This window comes from Zeus faber, assembly GCF_960531495.2.
Source record: "Zeus faber genome assembly, chromosome: 3".
In the NCBI taxonomy this organism is placed as follows: Eukaryota; Metazoa; Chordata; class Actinopteri; order Zeiformes; family Zeidae; genus Zeus; species Zeus faber.
In genome coordinates this window covers 7179975-7202409 of record NC_137190.1, presented here as the reverse complement: position 1 = coordinate 7202409, position 22435 = coordinate 7179975, and the positions used below count along the sequence as shown (strand labels likewise).

Genomic DNA, 22435 nt, shown 5'->3' with positions numbered 1-22435 from the left:
TAATAAAAAAACAGTATTGATGTTGATAATGATAATTATAATGATGATGAAGATGATGATGATAATAATGATAATAATAATAATACTTAAAATGATAATAATAATAATAATAATAATAATAACAATAATAATAATAACTCTTTACTCATCCTCATCTGAACCTTAAAAAGAGCTGAAACTATTGCGCTGTGCAAAAACAACGCTTTTTGAGCTCCTTAAAAATCGACATATCTTACCGAATGAAGCAACGTGTTTACAAATCCACGACGGAGAGTCGCGCCTCGTTTCGATTGGTCGCGCCGTGGGAGTGGGCGTGGTCGGCGCGGGGGTGGGCGTGGTCGACGCGCCGGAGCCCGGTGTGGCGCTGGGACGCTCAGGTGTGGAGAGAGAGAGAGAGAGAGAGACGGAGAAGAGACAGACAGACGGACAAACAGACAGACAGTCACGCAGTCACGTCAGGAGGAGCCTGCTCTCTTTCGCACCGCGGGATCCCTGCGCGGTGACTGCCCCCTCTGCGCTCCTGCGTGGACCCTGGAGCCCTGGAGGTACCTGCTGGGAAGCCCCGCCACCGGGAGAGGACCCTGCGGGACTGGACCGGGAATCCGGTTCCTGGACCCGCTGCTTCCTTTCCGCTGCCTTGGGAAGATTCCCGGAGAGGAACAGGGAATGCTTCACCGACTTTGGAAAGAGGGGAGATGTGATGGGGGTGCGAGGCTCCAGTAATTAAGGAAGAAAAAAACTCTGAAATGCAATAACAATAATAATAATAATAATAATAATAATAATAATAATAACTGTGCAATTAAGTGCAAAGGGGCAAAGGATCCAACTCCACAAAAGGTGATTCCTGCACCATCCTGATGACTTTCACACAAGAAAACAGGGTTTTTGTTTCTTTGGAAAGAGAAAGTAACCAAACTGTCTCTCTCTCTCTCCCTCTCTCTCCTTCTCTCTCCCTCCCCTCTCTCTCTAAAACCACCTTGTTTTTTTTTATAATTAAAAGCATGGACGGTCTGGAGTGTGGACGCACCCCACCTGGGGCATTCTGTCATGGGGACCCGCTCTGAGTTTGAGTGGCAGCTTTTTTGCCTCATGGTCCCGGGGGACAAGTGCGTCTGAGCGCCAACGCTGATCCGCATCGCACCCACCATGTCATCGCTGCACCGGTGAGATGATGTTTTTGTAAAGGGGGTCGTTGTGCTGTGGCTGCCGTCTGTCTGTGTGATGGAGGTGAACTGAACAACTAAAATGTTGTTGTTTTTAGTTTTATTTTATTTTATTTTATTTATTTTTTTTGCCAGCCCTCAATCTTAGAACAGCAAATGAAGGTGATCAATTCCGTGGACAGGTTGATTATCTCGCTTACACACATTAGTCAGTATTTTATGTATTTATTATATTTTTTTATAGCTACAGAATATCAGACCTCCAATGTTAATTGTTGATAAACACAGTCACCTTTATTGTTTATTTTCAGGCATATTGCAATTTATTCTGTTTTCATTACTTTATTATTATTGCCTTGTTCTGATGCGTATGATTTATCTGATCTGTCTGATCTATCTATCTATCTGTCTATCTGTCTATCTATCTATCTGTCTGTCTGTTGTTCTATAAAAATTAAAAGTGCTTTACAAGTTTGCTAGAAATCTCCTTTAGAACACTGTTTTATTATATAAAGATCAGCCTCTAACCCAGTTCATAACTTTTTTCTATAGAAAACCTGCACATTTTCCAGCTCAGGCAGTTTCCTCGTCACCTGTTCACTTTGTTTCATTTTTTTTATTTTTTTTTTTGTTTTTCTTTCTCGTTCTGGGGCCATAAATCAGTTTCCATCCGCTGCTCTTGTGGCCGGTGAAGGGTGAGGTAATCCTGCAGTCATATCTTTGAGATTGAACCTTTGGCTCCACATTCCTCCCATCCTGCTGCACTGCCTTTATCTCCTAAATGTCAGGGGCTATAAATACCCTTGTCATATTTTGTCTCATTCCATCCCCGCAGCAGAGGACAAGCTCTGTGGAGAAGAATAGATGCGGTTGCGTGCGCGTGTCACTTTCTGAGCACTGATGGAGTTTGCCTTTGACCTCCTCATATCTCCAACCTTCGGTTGAAAGCCTTAATCTGACTCAACCTCCGCATGCATAAATAGACAAAGTCTTCCTCACAGTGGGTCATTTAAAGGTAGAAAAACAAAACAATAACAATATCCAGCAACAATATCCCACATCAAGTTATTTAACCTGTAGACCATATATCATGGTTTCCATAAAGTTGACTTAATTCAGTGTAAATGCCTCGAATTTGATCTGTAGATATGTGAGATTCTGCAGCATTTTAACCGGGCGATCTGCGTACGATCACAGACAGATAAAGATATGGAAGAACGAGACCCCGGGAGACTTTTTTTTTTTTTTTTTTTTTCTTTTCCCTCTCCGAAGAGGAATGTTTGTTTGAGAGCCGCCTACTCCATGAACAGGTTTAATCTACTTAACATGGAACACTGAGCATATAGCTTCAAAAACACGGACTAATTATTGTTACATGCTATGACATCACTCTCCCCAGGGCCGGATTTCACTCCTATGCCCATGGGCCCTTTTTATTTTATTTTTTCTTCTCTTCTCTTCAGACAAAGCCATCAACGCTCACCCAAAACGAGATTCAAGAACAGCCCTGAACTTGTCTGGGATCATGAAATCGTGTCATGTGTCATGGGTCAAGAGAAGTATCAAGTCCCTAATGATGAAGAGTGCACTGTGGCAAGGTTCAATCAGATAAGAGTTTACTGCCCGCTATCCGCACGTTTAGGTCGGCGCACTTATCCCACTCATTGCCTCTTTTAAAAGGTTTTGTTTCCGTCCGTATTGTCACGTACGGGCTCCGTCCCTGTCAAAGTGCTGGAGAAAAGATAATCTAATAAGCCCCGAGGTATGGAGACGTACGCTCTGGTTTTCCGGGAAGTGGCTGGTGAAGTGATGCGGCCCATTGCACGATAGTTGAGCAACGAGTTGAACGTAGACATCTTGACAACAACGGGAAAAAAAGGAAAAAAAACACACTTTTGGAACTTTGGAGACTGTTTCTATTTCTATTTCCTATTTTTGTCACAATCCAATTGAAGTTTTGAACTCACCCTTCTTTTATTATTCAGTGTTTTAATCAATTGCCGCTCTGCCACAAAGCTGTCTGTTCCCATGATTTGCCGGTGGTGATTGACGGGAGTCATTCCGCTAACGCCTGCTCTCCAAGAACACAGAGAACTGCCCCCCCCCCCATTGTCACCCTCAATGCAGACCTCGGGGGTCCGGGTTCTCCGCACACCCCCTTTCACTGGACATCTGCTGAGGGTTATGTCAACCCATTCAGCGGCGTGCACCTCATAGCGATCAGGCCCTTGACCGGGGGTCCTCAAATGGGGCGGGGTGCGCCGCGGCTAAATCTCCACGGGTCAAAGGCTGCGACCCGCCCCTGGTCGGAGGACTCGTCGCTTTTCACCGCTCCGTGGGCGACCAGACGATTGCAAAAAGGGAGCCGGGCAGGGTCATGGCGCAGAAGCACTTGTAGTAAACTTTTGGGCTTATAGGACTTGGTCTCAAACAAAGCAGCCTCGCCTCATTAAGGTGCTTTAGCTCTTGTCTTCCGTGCGGATATGACTCTTATCTTCCCAGGGATCAAAGGACGCGTTCCCACTCGCAGTGCACGTCGGCGGCGTCGCTGTTATCTAATTGCAGGATAACAGCGTAAGACACCGTTGTTTATCTGTGCAGGGTGGGAACGTGAGAGCTACCTGGGTGTTTCAGTTGCATTAATGTGATGCCTGGCGAGTTCAACCGCAGTGGAATCATGGCAATGGGTGGGGGGCCTATAGGCAATTTTTTAGACTCATTTCTGCTCCTAATTTCAGAGAAACCGCTTGGTAATCAGTCATCGGAAGAATCACACCGACTTCTAAAATCCGGGCGCCTTCATCAACGTTAATTCTGAAGAAACGATTCTTCAGCCCGTACTTCCTCCTTCACTAATGGCCACTGCAAACTATGGCGACTCCATAGTAATTAGAGCACTGCCAACCCGGTGAGTCATTTTTAAGTTCTGAGGCTTTTGAGTTTTGTAGTCGGCCATTGTTTGTTTTTGGGCGGCACTGGGGTTGCGCCGGCCGTTGCGTGTTTGTTTGTTTTTTCCCTGCTTCCTCGGTCATCAGAAGGGCTAATGTCAGTCAAAATATACATCCAGTCTCGTAATGATTGAAGCTGTTTGCCCCCCACCCCCCCGGCCCAGAGCTGCTCCCTGGTGTTCTGCTATAGCCTTAATGAGTGGAGGAGGAGGCGGCGTGACCCTCGCTCACCTCCATCAGGACACCCCCGTGGTTCAGGGGCTACACAGCCAATGACCGACGCTGCTCTCATTTCATGTCCTCACTATTCCACTTACCACGAGAGAGGGAGCAAACAGCCCTTTCTTTATCAAATTAGAGTCAAAAGTCAAAATCGTTAACATTTCTGATTTAAAATGATAATTTATAGTATCCCCTGTGGGACATTCACCAGTCAAACAGCTATTTTTGGCGAATATGGCTTCCTTCCTGGAATTATGTATTTTTTCACTCCTTGCCAGGTTTTTCGGTCAATGCAACCTTCTTTGGTGCTTCTAAAAATGACTGATGTGAGCTCCCCTCCCCATGTAAGGCCTGGGACAGGCGCGGGGGGGAGCTCCGGAGGGAGGGGCTGCTCAGCCAAGCGCGGGGAAGATCTGTGTCGTTTAATTGGACAGGGTAACTACTGACCTGGGACGTAGCCAAAAAAGCCGACTTCAAGAGCTTTGCAGAGCACCGTGTGTTTACCGCCCGGAGGGGAGATAAGAGGAACGGGGAGATGGAGCACGACGGAACACGGGCGGTGAGGAGGGAGCCGAAGGGTGAGACAGAAAGGGGGCGGATTTGAAAAAGAACAAAGACAAAACCTCTGTCGTGACGTGTGGCGAGGGGAGCGAAAAAAAATCCCCTTGTGTGAGATTATTACATTGATCCATTACCAACTGGTCGGGGGAAACAGTGCCAGGAAGCCATTTAAGAGGAGGACTTTCCAAGAAATGATCCCCCGATGCCCTCGGTTGAGTCACGGAAGACAAAGACACGTTTACTGCAGTGACGAACCCCGGGACGGTGACTGTAGCTGAGCAAACACTCGAAACTTTTAAAACCTTTCCGGGCAAAGTTTGAACGCCTGTCGTCGCTTTGCAACACTGGGGCTGCCCGCAGCCTGGGTGTGGAAGGCGCAGACGTTAAATGAATCCAGTGTGGTGGTGGTGGTGGTGGTGGTGGTGGTGAGCCAAGGCGGGAGGTCCCTTGCCCCTCCACAGGCTGTGTGGGAGTTAATAAGGTGGGGGGAGGAGGGGGCGGTGGAGCCGGGGCTGGGTTCAGGGGGAATTAATGGTACTGACTGGATAGGGGGGCATTCCTGACCTTGGCTCCCGCCCGCAGGGGCTCCCGGTAGCATAGCAGCTTATTTGTGGATATTATCAGTGACCCAACGACCCCTGCGCCGGGGCCCTCGTTTGAAGTGACGGCCCTCTGTCTTAGTCCGTCTCTCCGCTTCCTCTACGCTTCCTCCACCCCCCCCCCCTTCACTTCACCCTGTGTCTTTGTCCCCGTCCCCCCCGTTGCACCGGCTCTGAATCCAAACGTCCAAACGCAGCCCGCGAGGCTTTGTGTGCAAACGGGCTGAGGGATGTCGTCAGCAACATGTTGGCTCTTCTGTGTGTCTACAGGAGGCTGAGTGGATGCCAGGCCCTGACCTTTGTCCTGCTGCTGGCCTCTCCCATGTGCCTGTCCTCCCCGCAGAGCGTAAGTCGGACCCGCACCCGCACCTGCACCCAACACATTAACTCAAGCCCCTGCAGCGTCACAAAGGTAAAAATATTTTCTGCTTGAAGTGAACTTAATTCTTGTGGTTGAAGTTCTCTGAGGTGTAGGGATTCTGAGAAGATTCACACAATAATAGTTTTGGGTACAGTCCCCGCCTCAGGCGCAGGGAGATTTTATGTGTATTTTTTCTTCTTCTTTTTTATTCACTTTTTCATCCTTTAAGTACGTTCTTTTTTTTTTATTTTTGTTAAGTAACGATTCGTCTGTTTTATTAAGATGCCCCATTCACACAAACCTTATATGGCTTAATTTGAAAATCGCACGTTGTATTTATTTTTGTGAGGTTAAGAACACAGGGTTTTTTAACCTCTCAAAGGTTAAAAAAACGTTCTGGTTGGTATTTTAACAGTGAGAAACCTCGTGATCCTTCAAGACGTTACCCCCAGTGCCAAAATCTTTTCCCGGCCTCCGTCCCAAATCCTTGTTTTTTTTTTTCTCTCTCTCTCTCTCTCTTACGTTTCTGATTAGTTTAATCTGTGCAGAGAAAATCCCTGCTCTCAGGTTCCAAGGAGGAAAAACCCGCTCATTTGGATAATATACCTATCAAAGCCTTTGACCTGTGTCAGATGTGGGAGTGCCTGCCGGCCCCCGAGCTCTGGAGCCAAGACCATCGCACTTTGTTTTCTTAGGGTGTCTGTGTGTCAATAGCATTTCACCGTGGAAGTGACGGCATTCCCATCGGCACGCACCCACCCGCAATTTGTCAAAGAGAGAGAGAACAAAAAATAGAGAAATACATCCACACATAGACACTCACAATGTTGGGAAGAGTCAATCCACCTCAAAACCGTTCAATTCTGACTTTTTATTTACTTCACTCAGTTGAAATCAAATTGACAGTTTGAGGGTGTTGGTGATCAATCCGTGTATATACGACGATGTAAGACACGTATTTCCAACAATGATTTATCAACCGTAGCGGCCGTGTTTACCCGTGTCGTTGTCAACATTCAGATCGCTGACCTTGCACGACATGTGTGTTCCTCAAAATAGTGCATGTGAGCGCGCACTTGAGAATGGACCACTTACACTTTTCCACTGCCGATGCCAATTCCAAATCCTAAGTATAGTCTGACGCGGAGTACCTTCGGATGGTTGGAGGTGAGCAGAACATAAGCATTTTTTCTCCATTATGGACCTTCAACATGCTTCTCCGCGCCCAAAATTAGCCATTTTCATTAGTATCTGACATGTCTTGCGTTATCATAGTTTTGAATGTGGGATGTCCTTGGATATCAGAACCCTTGGACCCACAAAGTCATGTTGGGTTTGACCCCCCCACCCCTCACCCGTGTCTCAGGCTGCCTTCCCTTCTGGAGGTCACGCCTCAAAAGACAGGGTCCACCGCTCTGCCGCAGCAGGGGCTCAGGTGGATTTACCTGCCGTTCCCACCGTCTTTTAATCTCTCTCTCTGTCTGTCTCTCTCTCTGTCTCTCTCTCTCTCTCTCGCACTCTCTCTCTCTCTCCGTCTCCGTCTCAGTCTCCCAACCGCTCCGTCATCTCTCTCTCTTTCCCCTGGTGCCTGAAGGCTCCCTGGCTTTCAGGGACCACCAAGCCCAGCCATGTCTGTCAGCCATGAGCCATCGATCTCCTGCCCGGACTGGGCCGGGCCGCTGAAAGGCATGTTCACTAACCCCCACCCTCCCAGACGCATCACTCTCAAGGAATTTGTTCATCCCCTCGATCAACAAGGAATCTTTCTCTACTTCTCTATCGCTCACTCTCTGTCCCTTAGTGTCTCTGTCATTACACCTGTTGTCCTCTCTCTTTGTTTTCTCACACTTTCTAACACACTCTGTGGTTCTCGGTCCAATTAAGTTTTCCCCTCAGACAAGGATAAGGAGAGTGAGGAGGTGCGATGAAGGGAGGCAGGGGGTGCTTCTATTAAGATAAGATATATATAGATAGATAGATAGATAGATACTTTATTGTTACGGTGTTACAGCAGCTCACAACAGAACACATACTGTAGGCCATAACAATAAATTAATATGAATAGAAGCTAATTGGCAATGTAGAAACATCTTGGAAAAAAAGGCAAATAACCTGAAAATAAACAATAAACCTCTGTGTAAACAATTAAAAATGTAAAAGTATATACAGTGTATATATATATATATATATATATATATAGTGAATAACATTGATCATCTGGTTCCAGTGGCACCTGTCAAGGGGTGGGATATATTAGGCAGTAAGTGAACAGTCAGTTGTTGAAGTTGATGTGTTGGAAGCAGGAAAAATGGTCAAGCGTAAGGATCTGAGCCACTTTGACAAGAACCACATTGTGATGCTAGACGACTGGGTCAGAGCATCTCCAAAACTACAGGTCTTGTGGGGTGTTCCTGGTATGCAGTGGTTAGTAGCTACCAAAAGTGGTGCAAGGAAGGACAACTGGTGAACCGGCGACAGGGTCATGGGCGTCCATGGGCTCATTGCACACGGGGAGAGAAGTCCAGCCCATCTGGTTCGATCCCACAGAAGAGCTACTGCAGCACAAATTGGTGAAAAAGTTAATGCTGCTATGATAGAAAGGTGTCAGAACACACAATGCATCACAGCTTGCCGTGTGTGGGAAAATCTGAGCTGCAAACCGCTCAAATTTTCCACGCGACCCCCGTATATATATATATATAAATATACAGTATATATATATTATATTGTGTTATATTATGTATTCGGTTAATCTGAAACTCCAGCACTCCTCATCTCCAGCAGTCATCGGTGCTAATTCGAGCAGCGGTCTCACTAATGAGGGCAGCTGCAGGTGACCCTGCCGTGGGACGTGTTGTAGAGTCCTGCTTCCCCCGTCAGCCTCAGCTGAGCGCGTGCGCGTCGTGCGTGCACGCGCCTGACCTTCCCTGGCCAACTCTCCGTCCAGTGGGAGAACCTTCTCGCCGCCCCTCACCTCTCCCAGGCGTGCCGCGTAGAAGCTGAAGGAGAACTGCACTCGGCGTCGTGAGATCCTGGAAGTCTGCCCCACTAATGATGATGGAGTGATCAATTTGGAACGGGGCCAGTCTGCAGGAAACACTCGCTGGAAAAAGCCAAACAGGGTCAACACACATGTCACTTGTGCTAACGCACGCGCGCGCGCACACACACACACACGCACGCACGCACGCACGCACGCACACACAGATAAATATGTGTTGATTCACGGCCTATGTCTTCAGATGGAACGTACACATTTACTTTCTCTTCCCTCAGTCTATGTGTGCTGAATTGGAGCCGCCGGCCACGTTCCAAGCTCTGGTACGTGGCGTGCTCGTCGAGCAGCCGCTCGATGTGAATCTAAAGAGTTAACAAAGTAAATCTGCGTGAGCCCGCTCCCGAGTGAGGGCTTTTTCGGGGAAGGCTGCCAGTTTCAATCCACCTCTAGGGCAAATAAAAAAAACAAAAAAACGGCTGGAACGCTTTTGAAAGGCGGCGGTGACTTTCCACTAATCACTTTTATTATGTTTCTCGCTTAGTTCTGATCCACCAGGATCGCAAGGTTGTCTGTTCACTTCCAGTGTACTTTTGTTTGAGATTAAAGTCCAAGTGCCTGATTTTTATATTCTGGGATGAAAATAGCACGGCTCTCATATTTTGTGGCACTGAAACCAACTCGTACACCTTTTATGCACGGTCGCAAGTGACCCCACCCACACACACACACACACACAGACACACAGACACACACACACACAGACACACAGACACACAGACACACACACACACACACACACACACACACACCCAGGAAATCAGAGAGCTGTTGACAGATGCAGGTTGCACTGGACAATATTGTGGAGTGAAGCTGCAGAGTGAGCAGGGAACGGAGGAGTCATGTTTTCCCTGAAGCCCCTTCTCACCTGGCAGCAGGAACTCAACTGGAACTGAGAAGGAGCAATGATCTATGAGCCTACGTAGTCAGATTTCAGGACACAGAAAGATGATCATTGATCATTTATAATCCTCTATACTTATAAGGTTGAAGTTGTTCCTAGTGTGACATAATCATGTGATTTATTATGATTATAATTATGATTATTATGATTATTATGATTATTATTATTATCAGCATAACTTTTATTTGTATAGCACTTTTCATACACAACGGGTAACTCAAAGTGCTTGACTTGATAGGCCATGAAGTCGAAAAAAAAAAAGGAAACAAGCAAAAAGCATTCAGTAATAACAAGTAATTATACTCAATTTCAATTTTGTGAAGAATCATTTTTTCTCTTTAATTATTGGTTTCAAATTATTAGGTTTAGGTATAATTCAAACATATTTCTCAAAAAATTCTCAAAATAATCACCACAATGGCCATTTTTTTCAATGTAACAGAGTGAGACATTAAAGGTTCACTAACATACCTTAGCAAATGATTTCTCTTGAATTTTACCAAAATGTGCTGTTATTTGAAAGTTCTGTAGAACAAAGTAGAAGGCAGGCGAGGGCAGGTTCACCAAAATGTGTTTTCTTGTGTACTAATGTTCTTATCCGCTTCAGTGAACAATTTCACTTGAGGGACTTTCAGTTTGTCCATAAATCCATCCGCCCTGTCTCGTCTCCTCAGTCCACCTGGGTGTCCGCCTGGGGTCCTTCTGGCAAGGCCCCTCCCAGGGGTCCGCTTCGAGTCCGACGGCAGCTGTACTTCAGGAATGAGTGGGCGACCTGGAGCGGCTGGTCCGACTGCTCACGCACCTGTGGGGCCGGGGCCTCTGTGCGCTCCCGCACCTGCATCACCAGGTACCAGGGTTTGGGGTTGGGGTTGGGGGCTGGGAGTTGGGGTGCCACTCCCATCCTTTGTTTGCATGATTTGTAGTCGTTGGAGTCAAAACACTGGAACCAAATGCTCCTTTCCCTTTTGTCTTCTCCAGGAATCCAGTGGGTGGACCATGTGCCGGGGATCCCAGACAGTACAAGATCTGCAATACCAAGGTGAGAAGGCTTTCCTTTCCAAAGATCAGTTGTACTGTATGGAAGATTGACTTTCAATGCAAATATTTTACAACAATGACTCACGGACGGGTCTTTCAGGGTGCGATCAGGAACTTCACAGACATATTAACCTGTGTTTTCATTAGCACCACAGCAGTTCTCGGAGCTTTGTTCCAGGCAGTTATCAGGACTGCTATACTGTGGGCTGTGGTTCTGAGGTTGGCCCCGTGTCTCAGATATGTATGGGTGTGCGTTGATGTGGTTAAGACAGAAGCCCGTATTGCTTTAAGGTAAAGCACACAAGTGGGCGACGGCAAGTTAAAGCAAGTCCGGTTCCCTGGGAGCGTGGTGTGGCCTCACGTGGGTCTGCACGTGCGTGCTTTGTGTATGTTTAGGCCATACTTCTGTTCCGTCAGCGGGTCAGTCCCAAGCGTCTCTCTCTCTCTCTCTCTCTCCCTCCCTCCCTCCCTCCCTCTCTCTCACTGCATCTGTTCACGGACAACAGTGAGTGCACGTAACCCGTAACCTTTGTGTCTGGTCTGTGCAGGAGTGCCCCCCCGGCTCGGAGGATTTCAGAGAGATGCAGTGTGCCGCCTACAACGACAGGCCGCTGGTGGCTGGGAACGCGTACCGGTGGACCACCTTCCATGGAGGTTGGTGGAGACCCGCCAAGTCAACATATCCCCGGGCGGCAAATATTCAAATCGATGCGCAGTTATGGTTCATAGTTGATAAAGATCTGGATACACACCCTTACGGACGGGCAGGGTGTGTTTTCCAGATCTCGTGCTCCAATAGGACACGCCGTCACCCTCACCTTCCCTCCCAGCCGCTGTGTGGTCTGATGCTGATGCTTGCCGCTCGCCGTCCGTATATACACATCACCATCTCCTTCCCCCGGCTTCTCCTTCTCGCTTCACTCCTTTTTCGTTTTTTTTTCCCCCCTCCGCTACCTCCTTACCCTGGAGCTTCAATATTTTCCCACAATAAACGGACGAGTCACTGACCAAATCCCTTTCCCCGCTAGGGTCCAACCCATGCGAACTAAGCTGCCTGGCCTTGGGTCACAACTTCTACTACAACTTTGGCCGCGTGTTGGACGGGACGTCCTGCAGCACGGAGCCTGGGACCGTGTGTGTCAACGGACACTGCTTGGTGAGCGGAAACTTTATTGTGTGTGTGTGTGTGTGTGTGTGTGTGTGTGTGTGTGTGTGTGTGTGTGTGTGTGTGTGTGTGTGTGTGTGTGTGTGTGTGTGTGTGTGTGTGTGCGTGCCGCATGCTTTTTTCCCCGCTTACAAAACGTACACTCGGCACTCGGCGTGTTTAAGCTGAGAAATTCAAAGAATGCCCCGGCACTCTCTCACCTTCTCTCCTCCCTGCTCTCCCGCTCGGTCGTGTCCTAAGTGATGTTGACCACTCTGACTGCAGCTCTCTGGAGTAGTGCACACCATGCTGTGCGTTAGGGCCAGAGTGCACTCATCAGTGTGGACTGGAGCTTTCAGCTGGCATTACGGCTCCGTGTTTGGCATTACGGCTCCGTGTTCGGCACGAAGGCCCAAACCAGGGCAACGTCATGTCTCTCTTGTCCTTCCCTCCTCCTCTCTATCACTCTCTCTTTTGCTGTGTTTTTTTCGACCCATCCAACTCCCAGATTTCCCAATCGCAGCTTTGTTCTCACCCTAGAGCAGATGGAGAGCATTGGAAATGAATGATCATCCCATGGGTTCTAGAGTCCACGATCCACTGTAGAGTAATTATTTGAAACAAGTGTTTGCGTCATTGTGTTCCAATGATAATGGATTTGTGTCTGTGTGTGTGTGTGTCTGTGTGTGTCTGTGTGTGTGTGTGTGTGTGTGTGTGTGTGTGTGTGTGTGTGTGTGTGTGTGTGTGTGTGTGTGTGTGTGTGTGTGTGTGTGTGTGTGTGTGTCTGTGTGTGTTCTAATGTGCGAGGTGCACAGCAGAAATAAGCGAATGTCAGAGGCATGAGGCCGGCCAAGGTCAGAGGAGGTCACGGTGTGAAATGGGACGCAGATGCAGCTCACAGCTGATCTGAAGATGCGTCGGGCCCAGCGGCCCAGGCAGGGTGGGACTATGTGTTGCAAAATAAGGACACGATGCATTTTGTGTGTTTGCGTGTGTGTCCTCAGGTCTGCTCTTGTGCACGTGTCGGCACAGACGTCGTGTTTGTCTCTATGTCTGTGTTTTGGGAAGGCGCTGGTGAGACCCACAGTGGGGGCTTTGTGCACTCTGCTTCCATGTCAATGAAGACTAATATCCTGTTGCACACATGGAAGCTTGGGGTGGTTTTGTGTTTTTAAGAGGCAGGAGTTGAGGCGGGGGAGGGGGGGGGTTGATTATAGGTTCACTAGTTCTCTGCAGCCTTGGGAACATCCTCCTTGATTAGGTTGTCCTGCCGCCGCATGGGAAGCTGGCTTGGACATAGTAGTACTTTGTCTGGGATGCATTACTTTTTGAGGGGAGGGGGGTTGGAGCTCTTTGGGTGGGAGCTCTTTCAGATTGATAACGTTGCAATAAATCAAGCTGATCAAACTCCAGCAGATTAAAATGGCCTCGGTTGCGTGCACAAAGCAGCGGAGTACCAATTATGTTTATGCCTCGAGCAATACCATTGAAAATCATTTTAGTAAAAAAGGAAAGAAAAAACATAATATTCTCCCATCGTCACACGCGCTCGGGATCGGAGCCCCCATCCCCACAGGTTGCATCCGGCCCTCGGGCCTTATGACAGACTGCCCTGCACTAGGATGTGTCGTGTGGAGGAAGCAACATGACTCTGCACACACCGCTCAGCATATCATCTGTCGCTCTGTGGTGGTATATTTAATGCTCTGGTGCCCAGCCCTGTTTCCCCGAAGCATGAGGCCGCCCTTTGTTCCTTGATGGTATGTCCAAGTCGATGTACTGTATGTGAGGGCTGGGACGGAGAAGAACGAGGGAACCTATAGCACGCTGAGTGAGCACCTCCTTAATCCACCTTAAAGTGGATTAAGGAGAATAAAGCCAAATGATTAAATTGACGCAACTTCCAAGAACCAAGTTGGAGGGAAGAAGGGCTGCATGTACGGTCCAGTGTTGAACATTGAGAAAGACCGAGGAAAACAAAAAAAAAAGAAAAAAGAAGCATATTTTGAGCTGTCTGTGTTTACAGTCTGCGCACATATGTGTGTGCTTGTGATGTGTTTCTATGTGTGTTGCCCCTCAATCCTCAGCTCATCACCGACTACAGCTACAGCACACGATCCTAGGAACGCTGTGTACCCTTTATTTATACTAATACCACCTGGACGCACAGACAAGCCTTTAACCGCTTGGGAAAGAGCCTGCCACGGAAGGAATTTCGTCCACTCTGTCAAAGAAACATTAAACAAAAATACCCTGTGGAGTACCTATGCGTATGCCTATATATACAGTATATATGTAGGGATATACGTGTTTATCTTTGTGTATAGGTGTGCCACGTGTGTTGTACAGACTGTGAGACAATCGATCTCTCTCTTCAGGATCCGGGCTGCGACTTGGTCCTGGGCTCGAAGCAGCAGGAGGACGCCTGCATGGTGTGCGGAGGCCTCAACACCACCTGCATGCACCATCGCAGTGTGTACCAGACCAACAGTCAGGAAGCAGGTGGGAACCGCCCTACACGCGCACACACACACACACACACACACACACACACACACACACACACACACACACACATTGATCATATACCTAATAGTTTCCAGACACATACATTGCATTCTCGTTCCTTTACGTTATCAGCCGTTTACCTTTGTTCCGCACGTTATTATGTTCATATAAAATGAACATAAGGCGTGGTTACCCTTTAACAACGGCAGCGCTGGCTTTGCTCCAAGGGGCAGAGATTCAATGAGAACCCGAGCACCTCCACAAAACGCGGCCATTATATTTTCTGACAACATAATTTAGTGTGTAGGAGGGGGTACAGAGTGTTCCGCCGGCCAAAGCCAAGGCCCCCGAATGACACGTTGGCCCTTTGCCAATGAGAAATTCTCCAAGCTAAACGGTTTCCCAGAGGAGAAAGACTTGACAGGCAGCGGGAGCAAACATTCAACCTGCGCATAGGGCATGTGACGTCCACGTGAGGGGGCCGCGCGCACACACACGATGTCATGCCCGTGGACCTGTCTTTCGCCTCATCAGATTCAGTGGAAACAGAGACACACAACCCCTCTGGAGTGTGACTTGGCCCCCGGGGGCTCGGTCGTCTTCTGGGGCGGCCCCGGCGCGTCGGCGGAGCGGAGCTGACAGCCTGCCGTAATGGCCCAGAGTGAGCAAAGAGAAAACAGGCTGAGAATGGCTGCATTGTTTGGGCGGCTCCACGGCCTTGAGAGGTTTTTTTGTTTTTCTCGTTTTTTTTTTTCTCTTGGACCGTCTCTCTGCGCCTCCCGCAGCTGTATTTCCCAAACTGACGGGAGAATAGCTGGCGGAGTCAGCCGTCCTCGCAAAAGTCAGAATCCGACGGCCCCCGGAGCCAATCGTGCTCCCGACTGTAAAACCTGCGTGTGTCTATTACGCTGATCACTCTTTCCAAATCCCTGCAGACAAACATTGAGCATAGTTTCTTTCCGAAAGTGGTAAGCAGGAGCAACCGAAGATCTCCGCTGTTGGGCGGCGGTGATGAATGGTGCTGATCCTGGAGCGGCTTTTCACTCCAGAGCAGCAGGGGAACCATAGAGCTGTCCCCGGCTTTTTTGTTTCGCCTCGCCACTGAAATATCTTCCCCTACAATGAATGGCGGCCATTTTCACATCATTCTGAAATTGTCCCCCTCTCCGCTCGTAAATGGGCCTATGTAAATCGCGTTAATCCCAGTTGTTCACTTTCTTTTCCATTGTGACTTGTGAATGTCAGAAAGCCGTACATACTTACCGGTGTTTTGGAATTCCACCGCGCGTTCCCAGGAGTCCGGCGCTTCCCTGTTATCTTTTGTTTAAGAAAAAACAACTCTGTGCAACAAACAGAGAAGAAGCCGAGCTTCCACCGTTGCCCAACGGATTTCACAATTCCTCGTCTCCACCAGAGCCCTTAAATTGCACTCCATTCGATTTCTTTATGGAGATTCTTTGTGCTGGAGAGAAGAGGAATGGACTGTCATTCCATTGGGGTCTGTTTACGATCCCCCTAATGTCCGTGACTCTGTTTTCTCTTAAAAGACAACTTGTGAGTGCCAGTGCTTGGGTGTGCTCTGCGTTTTTCCTTCGGATGGACCAGAAAATAGCATGCCCTGCTTAGATGATTATGATCTTACCATCAAAGATCAACTTAGTAGAATTGAGTTTTTCTCTTTGATTCTGATGGAACCGACTTGCTTCAGGCCTTCCCATTCGGCGAACTCGTGAGGTCTGCCCAAGTGTGGACCAAATTCCTTCTGTCGGGAGGTCACAAGTTGGCATCCTGCCTCAGTTTCATTAGAATGGGGCCAAAATGGTGGAGGATCTACATTTCTGAGTGAACCTTTCTGTTGACCCAGGGGGCCCGTACGGATACAATGAAGTGGCCATGATACCAGCTGGAGCCACTCACATCCGAGTTACCGACAACAGCAGGAACTATCTTGGTAAGACCCACACACACACACACACACACACACACAGACGCATGCGCGCGCACACACACACACAAACACTCAAATCACACTCTCTCTCTCGCAGAGCTCCGATCGTTTCCTCTCTGTATCGGCAGCAGCAGCAGCAGCAGCAGCTGTCCCAGCTGCTCTCCTAACACTCTGTGTTCGCCAAGCAGCATCATAACCGAGGGGGGTTCTATTCTCATCTGCATTTATGAGACCAAAACTAGGGGGGGGGGGGGGCTTGAAATGGAATACTCTGTGATCTCCAAAGGGAAGCTCACGAAGGCTTTTTCTGGACACCGGGGCTTAGACAGGGGACAGTGCTTTCCCTCCCATGTCATGGAAATTCCTAATCCCACCCTCTGTCCAAACACCGATGGCAGACGGTGCCCGTATCCAAGAGACCCAATTGTTTGGACAGCGAACAGCGTCCTGTATCAGTGACTAATTAAATGGCTCAGTATTTGACTCATCTCACAGTATTTTTCCCCTTCCTTCCTTCCTTCCGTCCCTCAACTCCCCCCAGCGCTCCAGAACGGTCGATCCCAGTTTGTGATCAACGGCCACTGGAAGATCAGTGTCCCCGGGGAGTACAACGTGGCTGGAACCAAGCTGCTGTACAAGCGCTCGGCGGACACGTGGGAGAGCTTCGAGGTCCCGGGTCCCACCCAGGAGGACCTGCACGTCATGGTCAGCCACCTGGCCCCAGTGTGTCCCAGATCGTCGACATTCCCCTCCCCTCGAGTCATTCTGAGGCTCGTTTTTTTTTTTGTTGTTTTTTGGGTGCAGGTGCTGGCGACCGACAGGAACCCGGGGATCGAGTACGAGTACTGGCTGCCCCCGGACCGCTACGCCCTCTTCCACGGGGGGAGGAGCCCGCTCCGCCAGCCGCACCACACTGCCAGCTACCTGCCCTGGGACCAGCCCCCAGCTACTCCTCCCACCACCACCACCACTACAAGTAGGCCTCCTCCCATTACGACCAGAGCCAAATGGGGTAAAATCCGTCTCACCCCTTATCTCAGTCTCCAAGACTGAGATAAGATAAGATTTATTCTCAGTCAAAGAATTTGTACAATTAAAAGTGCAACAGAGACCAAGAGAACATACAAAAGCACAAAGCACTTATGTCCAAATGTGGGAGTTTAAAACACAATCGGATAATACATAAATAAATAAGACAAATACACAATAATTAAAATAATAATAATAATAATAATAATAATAATAATAAAAATGAAAAAATAACATTGCAATATATGGAAAATTTGGAAAACAGTAAAAAACAGTAACCGTAACCTAACCTATGCTAAAGCTAAAAAGAAAAAAAAAACTCAAAGGCCATTTCCAAAATTGAAATATACAGTCCTATACAATAACTTATCAAATAAACAGAGAAGCAGAAAGATCAATTGACATTAAATATAACCATTAAACAGTCAAAATAATAAAAAATGCATGTTGGAACTATATCCCTCATGAAGGTCTTCTTATGTTATTCCACAAAAAAACTCTTGTTTGCACCAGATGGGTTCTTTGACTGGGCGGGACAGAGACTTTTCACAGCTGAATTCCGGGTTTCGAAAAAAGAGCTCAGCATCTCCATTGAAAGAAGAGAGCTTAGTAAAGCAAAGATTAACAATCTAACAACTGCACGTCTTTTATTGACCGTTTCAACCTTGACCAACTTTCCGTTTTTTGCCGCGTCAGCCGGAAATTCCGAGTTCGTAGAAGACAATAATGAGGTTATATCCTTTTGTTTTATTGAAACCGAAACTGACCGACATTTTGTTTGGGATCTACATCTCTGGCTGCTGAGGCACGGAGCATGTAACACCGTTTGCGTTTTACACTTATAGTCCAGTTCCCCTTTATGTTCCATTTATCTCGTGTCCACTGGGCAAACAACCTTTGAACCACCCACCTATCCGCTGTTTAATTGCATGTTCTTTCTCCCGGCTGGTAGACCGTGGCCAGATGGAGACCCGTGATAGGAGCGATATGGGCCATAGGAACTGGGCGTTTAAAGGGAGCGGCCTGTGCAGATTCAGAACTGTTTTCGTCTCATTTGTAGGAGCTGTGCGATGATTACTGGGAAAGCAGAATAATCAGGACTTAATGAGAGTATCTCTCTGTGTAAACATGGTGTGTAATTGTATTTTGTCCAGAGGTAATTGCATATGGACATGGCATGTCTTGTAAACATGAGCGGCTATGGTGCACAAATAAACTTTGGAAACCTTTGACTTCTTATGGTAAAGAAAAAAAAAAAGAGAAAAATGGACCTCTTCCCCGGACCTCGACCGGTGAACCATGTTCTGCGCTGGGCTCAGATGTGTAGCTCAAAACCAAAAATATGGCCGTTATATAACGGTTTTAGGCAAACTGCACCACGGCCCACTTCTTATTTATTAAGTATACATTTTCAATATTCACTCGACTGCAAGTTAGTCAAAGCTGCACAACCATCCGTTCATGATGTTGTTGAAGACGAAAAGCGAAGTGGGTGTGACCATTTGTGCCTTTATTTAAATGCTGCAGTGGAAATATCTCTGTCTGGAAACGTAAAAAAAAAAAGTGGGCTTCCTTATGATAAAACAGGTCGATAACAACCAAAATGCCACCAAATGCATCGTTTGACGCTGATCTTCTGTATCGAACGGTCACGACGGCTACGGTCAACATTGTCCGATGTTTTCCGCACTAGTTAACCCCGGAGGTTGGCCTGTGAAGAACGCCCGCCAACCATCCCCGCCCCGCGACCGTCACCCGCTGTCCTCCCGCCAGCGCCAGCGCCACCCCCCGCCCGTCCTCCCCCGACTGGAGAGGGAGGAGAACCACAGGAACCTTCTGCCGCAGCCTTCGCCCGGGAGTACGTTTCACCTCCAACACCATCCTCCATCCTTCCATGAGACAAAAACATCCCTCTATGAACGGAGCCCTGACCATTTTTCTGATGATATCTCGCCTTTTTAAATATATGTATTTTTTTTTAATTGTCTCTACTTTCCGGCCTTTTCAAATGGAATTAACAAATACTGTACAATATAATGCAAAAATAAGTTATTTGGAAAAAATGTTGTCCGCATAACCCCGAGATAATTAAAACATTTTCTCACCATATGTTTCAATTTTTCTAAAACCTTAAAATAATATACAAATATTAAAAAATAATAATAATAATACGAACTATCATCAGGAAATTGGTTAGGGGTGTAAAGTGTGTGTGCTGACTAGTAAACGGGCTCAAACTTAAAACTAGGGTTCTATCAACCACAATTGCTGTCAACGCCCTTTGCCTCTCTTGCAGAGCATTGTGGGAAATGTCGTCGGGTTCGAGGTCGGGGAGAGCGCCAGAGGCAGTATTGTCAGAAGGACTTTGGTAAGTCTGAGACCTGTCCTTCCCCCATTTCAAATTCCCGAGGCTTGAACCAAACTCTCTAACGGGCGCGCCCTCTCGCCTCAGTTTTCCGGGCCAAGGTGATGGGGAAGCTGTACCGAGGGGAGGAGACGCGCTACGACGTCCAGATCATCCACACGTACCGCAACCGCTTCCGCCTGGAGCATCGAGAGTTCCTGTGGGTCCCCAACGTGTGTGACTGCCCCCGGCTGGAGGAAGGGCGCCAGTACGTGCTGATGGTGCGGAGGCACATCAACTACGAGCGCACGCTGAACCGCATCCTCCTGGAGGAGAGCAGCTACGCCGTGCCGTACAGGCCCAGGGAGGACGCCCTGCAGCGGCCGCTGGAGGAGGTCTGCAGCAACAGGGGACCCAAAAAGCCAGCGGAACTGAGGGGACATCTGTAAATGTGTGTGTGTGTGTGTGTGTGTGTGTGTGTGTGTGTGTGTGTGTGTGTGTGTGTGTGTGTGTGTGTGTGTGTGTGTGTGTGTGTGTGTGTGTGTGTGTGTGTGTGTGTGTGTGTGCGCGCGCGTGCGTGTGCGTGTGCGTGTGCGCGCGTGTGTGCGTGCGTGCATGCGTGCGTGCGTAACTAAGAACTGTCGCCTCAGCCTTGATTTTCCAGACCTTCCCAGGACGGTCAGGGTCTCTGAGAGTTGATCCAAACTCACCCTCGCTGGATATTAAAGAGACTGCGTTCAAAGGATGTTTAATGCCCTTCAAACGAAAAACCAAAAACCAAAGCAAAAAGACTGGTGAGTTTATTTAAAAGCTGAGCAGCTTACCACGTGTAGCACTTTAGGTGGTTATTGACAGCCACCTTTAAACAAACACCAAAGAAGAACACTGACTGAAAAGGCCATTTCCATGTTTCTGTTTTAACGCGGCCGTCGCCTGTGTCGTGCAAGCTGCAAATATTGTTTTTATTTGCGACGTTTATGTGCCTTTTAAACGTTACTCTCGCTTTTTTTTTTTTTGATATGAAAGATATAACATCAATATATTTCTCTATTTATGCGTAAGTGATAAGCTAAAGAATATTGCAGAATATTTGTGTCACGTGTTTCAAACCTTCCTTATGTATATATTGTATTTCCAACGTGTCCTTTTTTCTATAGTGTGATATATCAGGTCTGCTTTGCGATGCTTCATATTTACGTACTTTTTGTAAGACGAGAAATGTTAAGAAATATACAGTATTTTAAATTGGTATGTCACAGATGGACTGCAAATGCAATTTGACTTGTTTTGTAGCGTGCCACACCGTTGATTAACACCCAAGTGTTTCATGTAATGTATTTGAAATGTATGATATTGAAACATGATATTTGCTCTCACAAACCTCAGCTATTTGTGCCAAAAGCCTTTTTCATGGATCTATAATGGCGATTAACAGCAATTCCCACTGAGCATGGGGGCTGAGGAAGCCCCGAAATGACTTATGCAATAAATGTGAGATTACTTGGTGTAACAAAGCAGACACCAGAAAAGGCCGTTTATGAGAAAAAAAACAAACAAATGTATTTAAAAAAAATGACAACACCGCCGCGACCGGGACGCCGACAGGGTTATTTATTCTGCCGAGCCCAGACAACACTGCTCATCAGCTGCGTAGAAGTCATCACAGACGCTTCGCTGCTCCGCCCCTCTCGGCTCCTCAGGGTTGGAGGAGGAGGAGGAGGAATGCGTCGGTCTCTTCTTCGCTCCTCAACGCGCCGACGCCGGGACGGGGCCGAACACGGCTTCACAAACGCCCTTCTCACCCCCGCCATAACCTCCCGATACCCCCCCCCCCCCCCCCCCCCCCGGCAAACACCACTATTTGATGTCAGGGCGGGACGCCGGGGAGCTTCCATCCCCTCTTCGCACAAATGAAACAGTTTGGACACCTCTGGTAGTAAAAGAGCTATTAAACAGAACATTAAAATGGAGATGCAAGTGCATTTCTTTGAGAGCAGCCACGTCCATGTAAACAATACGATCGATGCACTCGACGTCACATGAGGTTACGCGCGAGGCTCCGAGAATCACACGCTTGTAGTTAGCTGCCGTTCAGTGATCGGGTCGAAACCTTTCAACTGATTCATTTGAATGCGAGCTCCCGTCTCTCGGCTCGCGCTTTCGGGCGCGGGTCGCCCTGTTTATTCACAACGAGAGAAGAGACGCGCAAAGGAAGAAGTAGGTAAACGGCCCCAAGTACACACCATCTTGTCGTTTATGCGCATGAACATCAAAAGACGGCGGCAGGTTCGGGTTTGAAAACGGCATCCGTTTCGGGAGCAGTTCAAACCCTCCTGACGCCGCATCGCGGATCAACGCTGGAAACGCGGTTCTGCTTTGTAACCGTCAGCGCTAGGGCTGGGCATCGAAAATGGATTTTATTTCAACCGACACCTAAATGTGTGAAGTAGCGCTATTGTTTTTTGTCAAAAGGGGTTCATTTTAAAACGGTATACAAAGAAAGGATGAAATTTTTGAAATTGGTATCGATGAAGTATTGTTTATGAGTTGGTATCAAAAGTGAACGTTTCTGTAAACAAACAATACCCTTCCGGCAACCCCAGCACCC

General features: G+C 47.9%; 1 protein-coding gene across 1 annotated transcript; it reads left to right on the top strand.

The window, feature by feature from the left end:
- Positions 1 to 397: 397 nt before the first annotated feature.
- adamtsl5 (ADAMTS like 5) lies at positions 398 to 21136 on the top strand. The gene is made up of 14 exons (XM_079997213.1): positions 398 to 840; positions 1004 to 1166; positions 5767 to 5842; positions 10491 to 10663; positions 10795 to 10855; positions 11403 to 11508; positions 11883 to 12010; positions 14377 to 14500; positions 16371 to 16457; positions 16996 to 17159; positions 17259 to 17430; positions 19177 to 19341; positions 19780 to 19851; positions 19936 to 21136. Exons 2-14 carry the CDS (start codon positions 1150 to 1152, stop codon positions 20274 to 20276), a joined length of 1686 nt encoding a protein of 561 aa, XP_079853339.1. The 5' UTR covers positions 398 to 840; positions 1004 to 1149; the 3' UTR covers positions 20277 to 21136.
- The last annotated feature ends 1299 nt before the right edge of the window (positions 21137 to 22435 follow it).

Bases quoted from the DNA above. Each gene is read 5' to 3' on its own strand.
- adamtsl5 (XM_079997213.1), top strand. The intron at 12,011-14,376 runs GTGAGCGGAAAC...CTCTCTCTTCAG, and splicing joins GTGTCAACGGACACTGCTTG to GATCCGGGCTGCGACTTGGT. The intron at 17,160-17,258 runs GTCAGCCACCTG...TTTTGGGTGCAG, and splicing joins AGGAGGACCTGCACGTCATG to GTGCTGGCGACCGACAGGAA.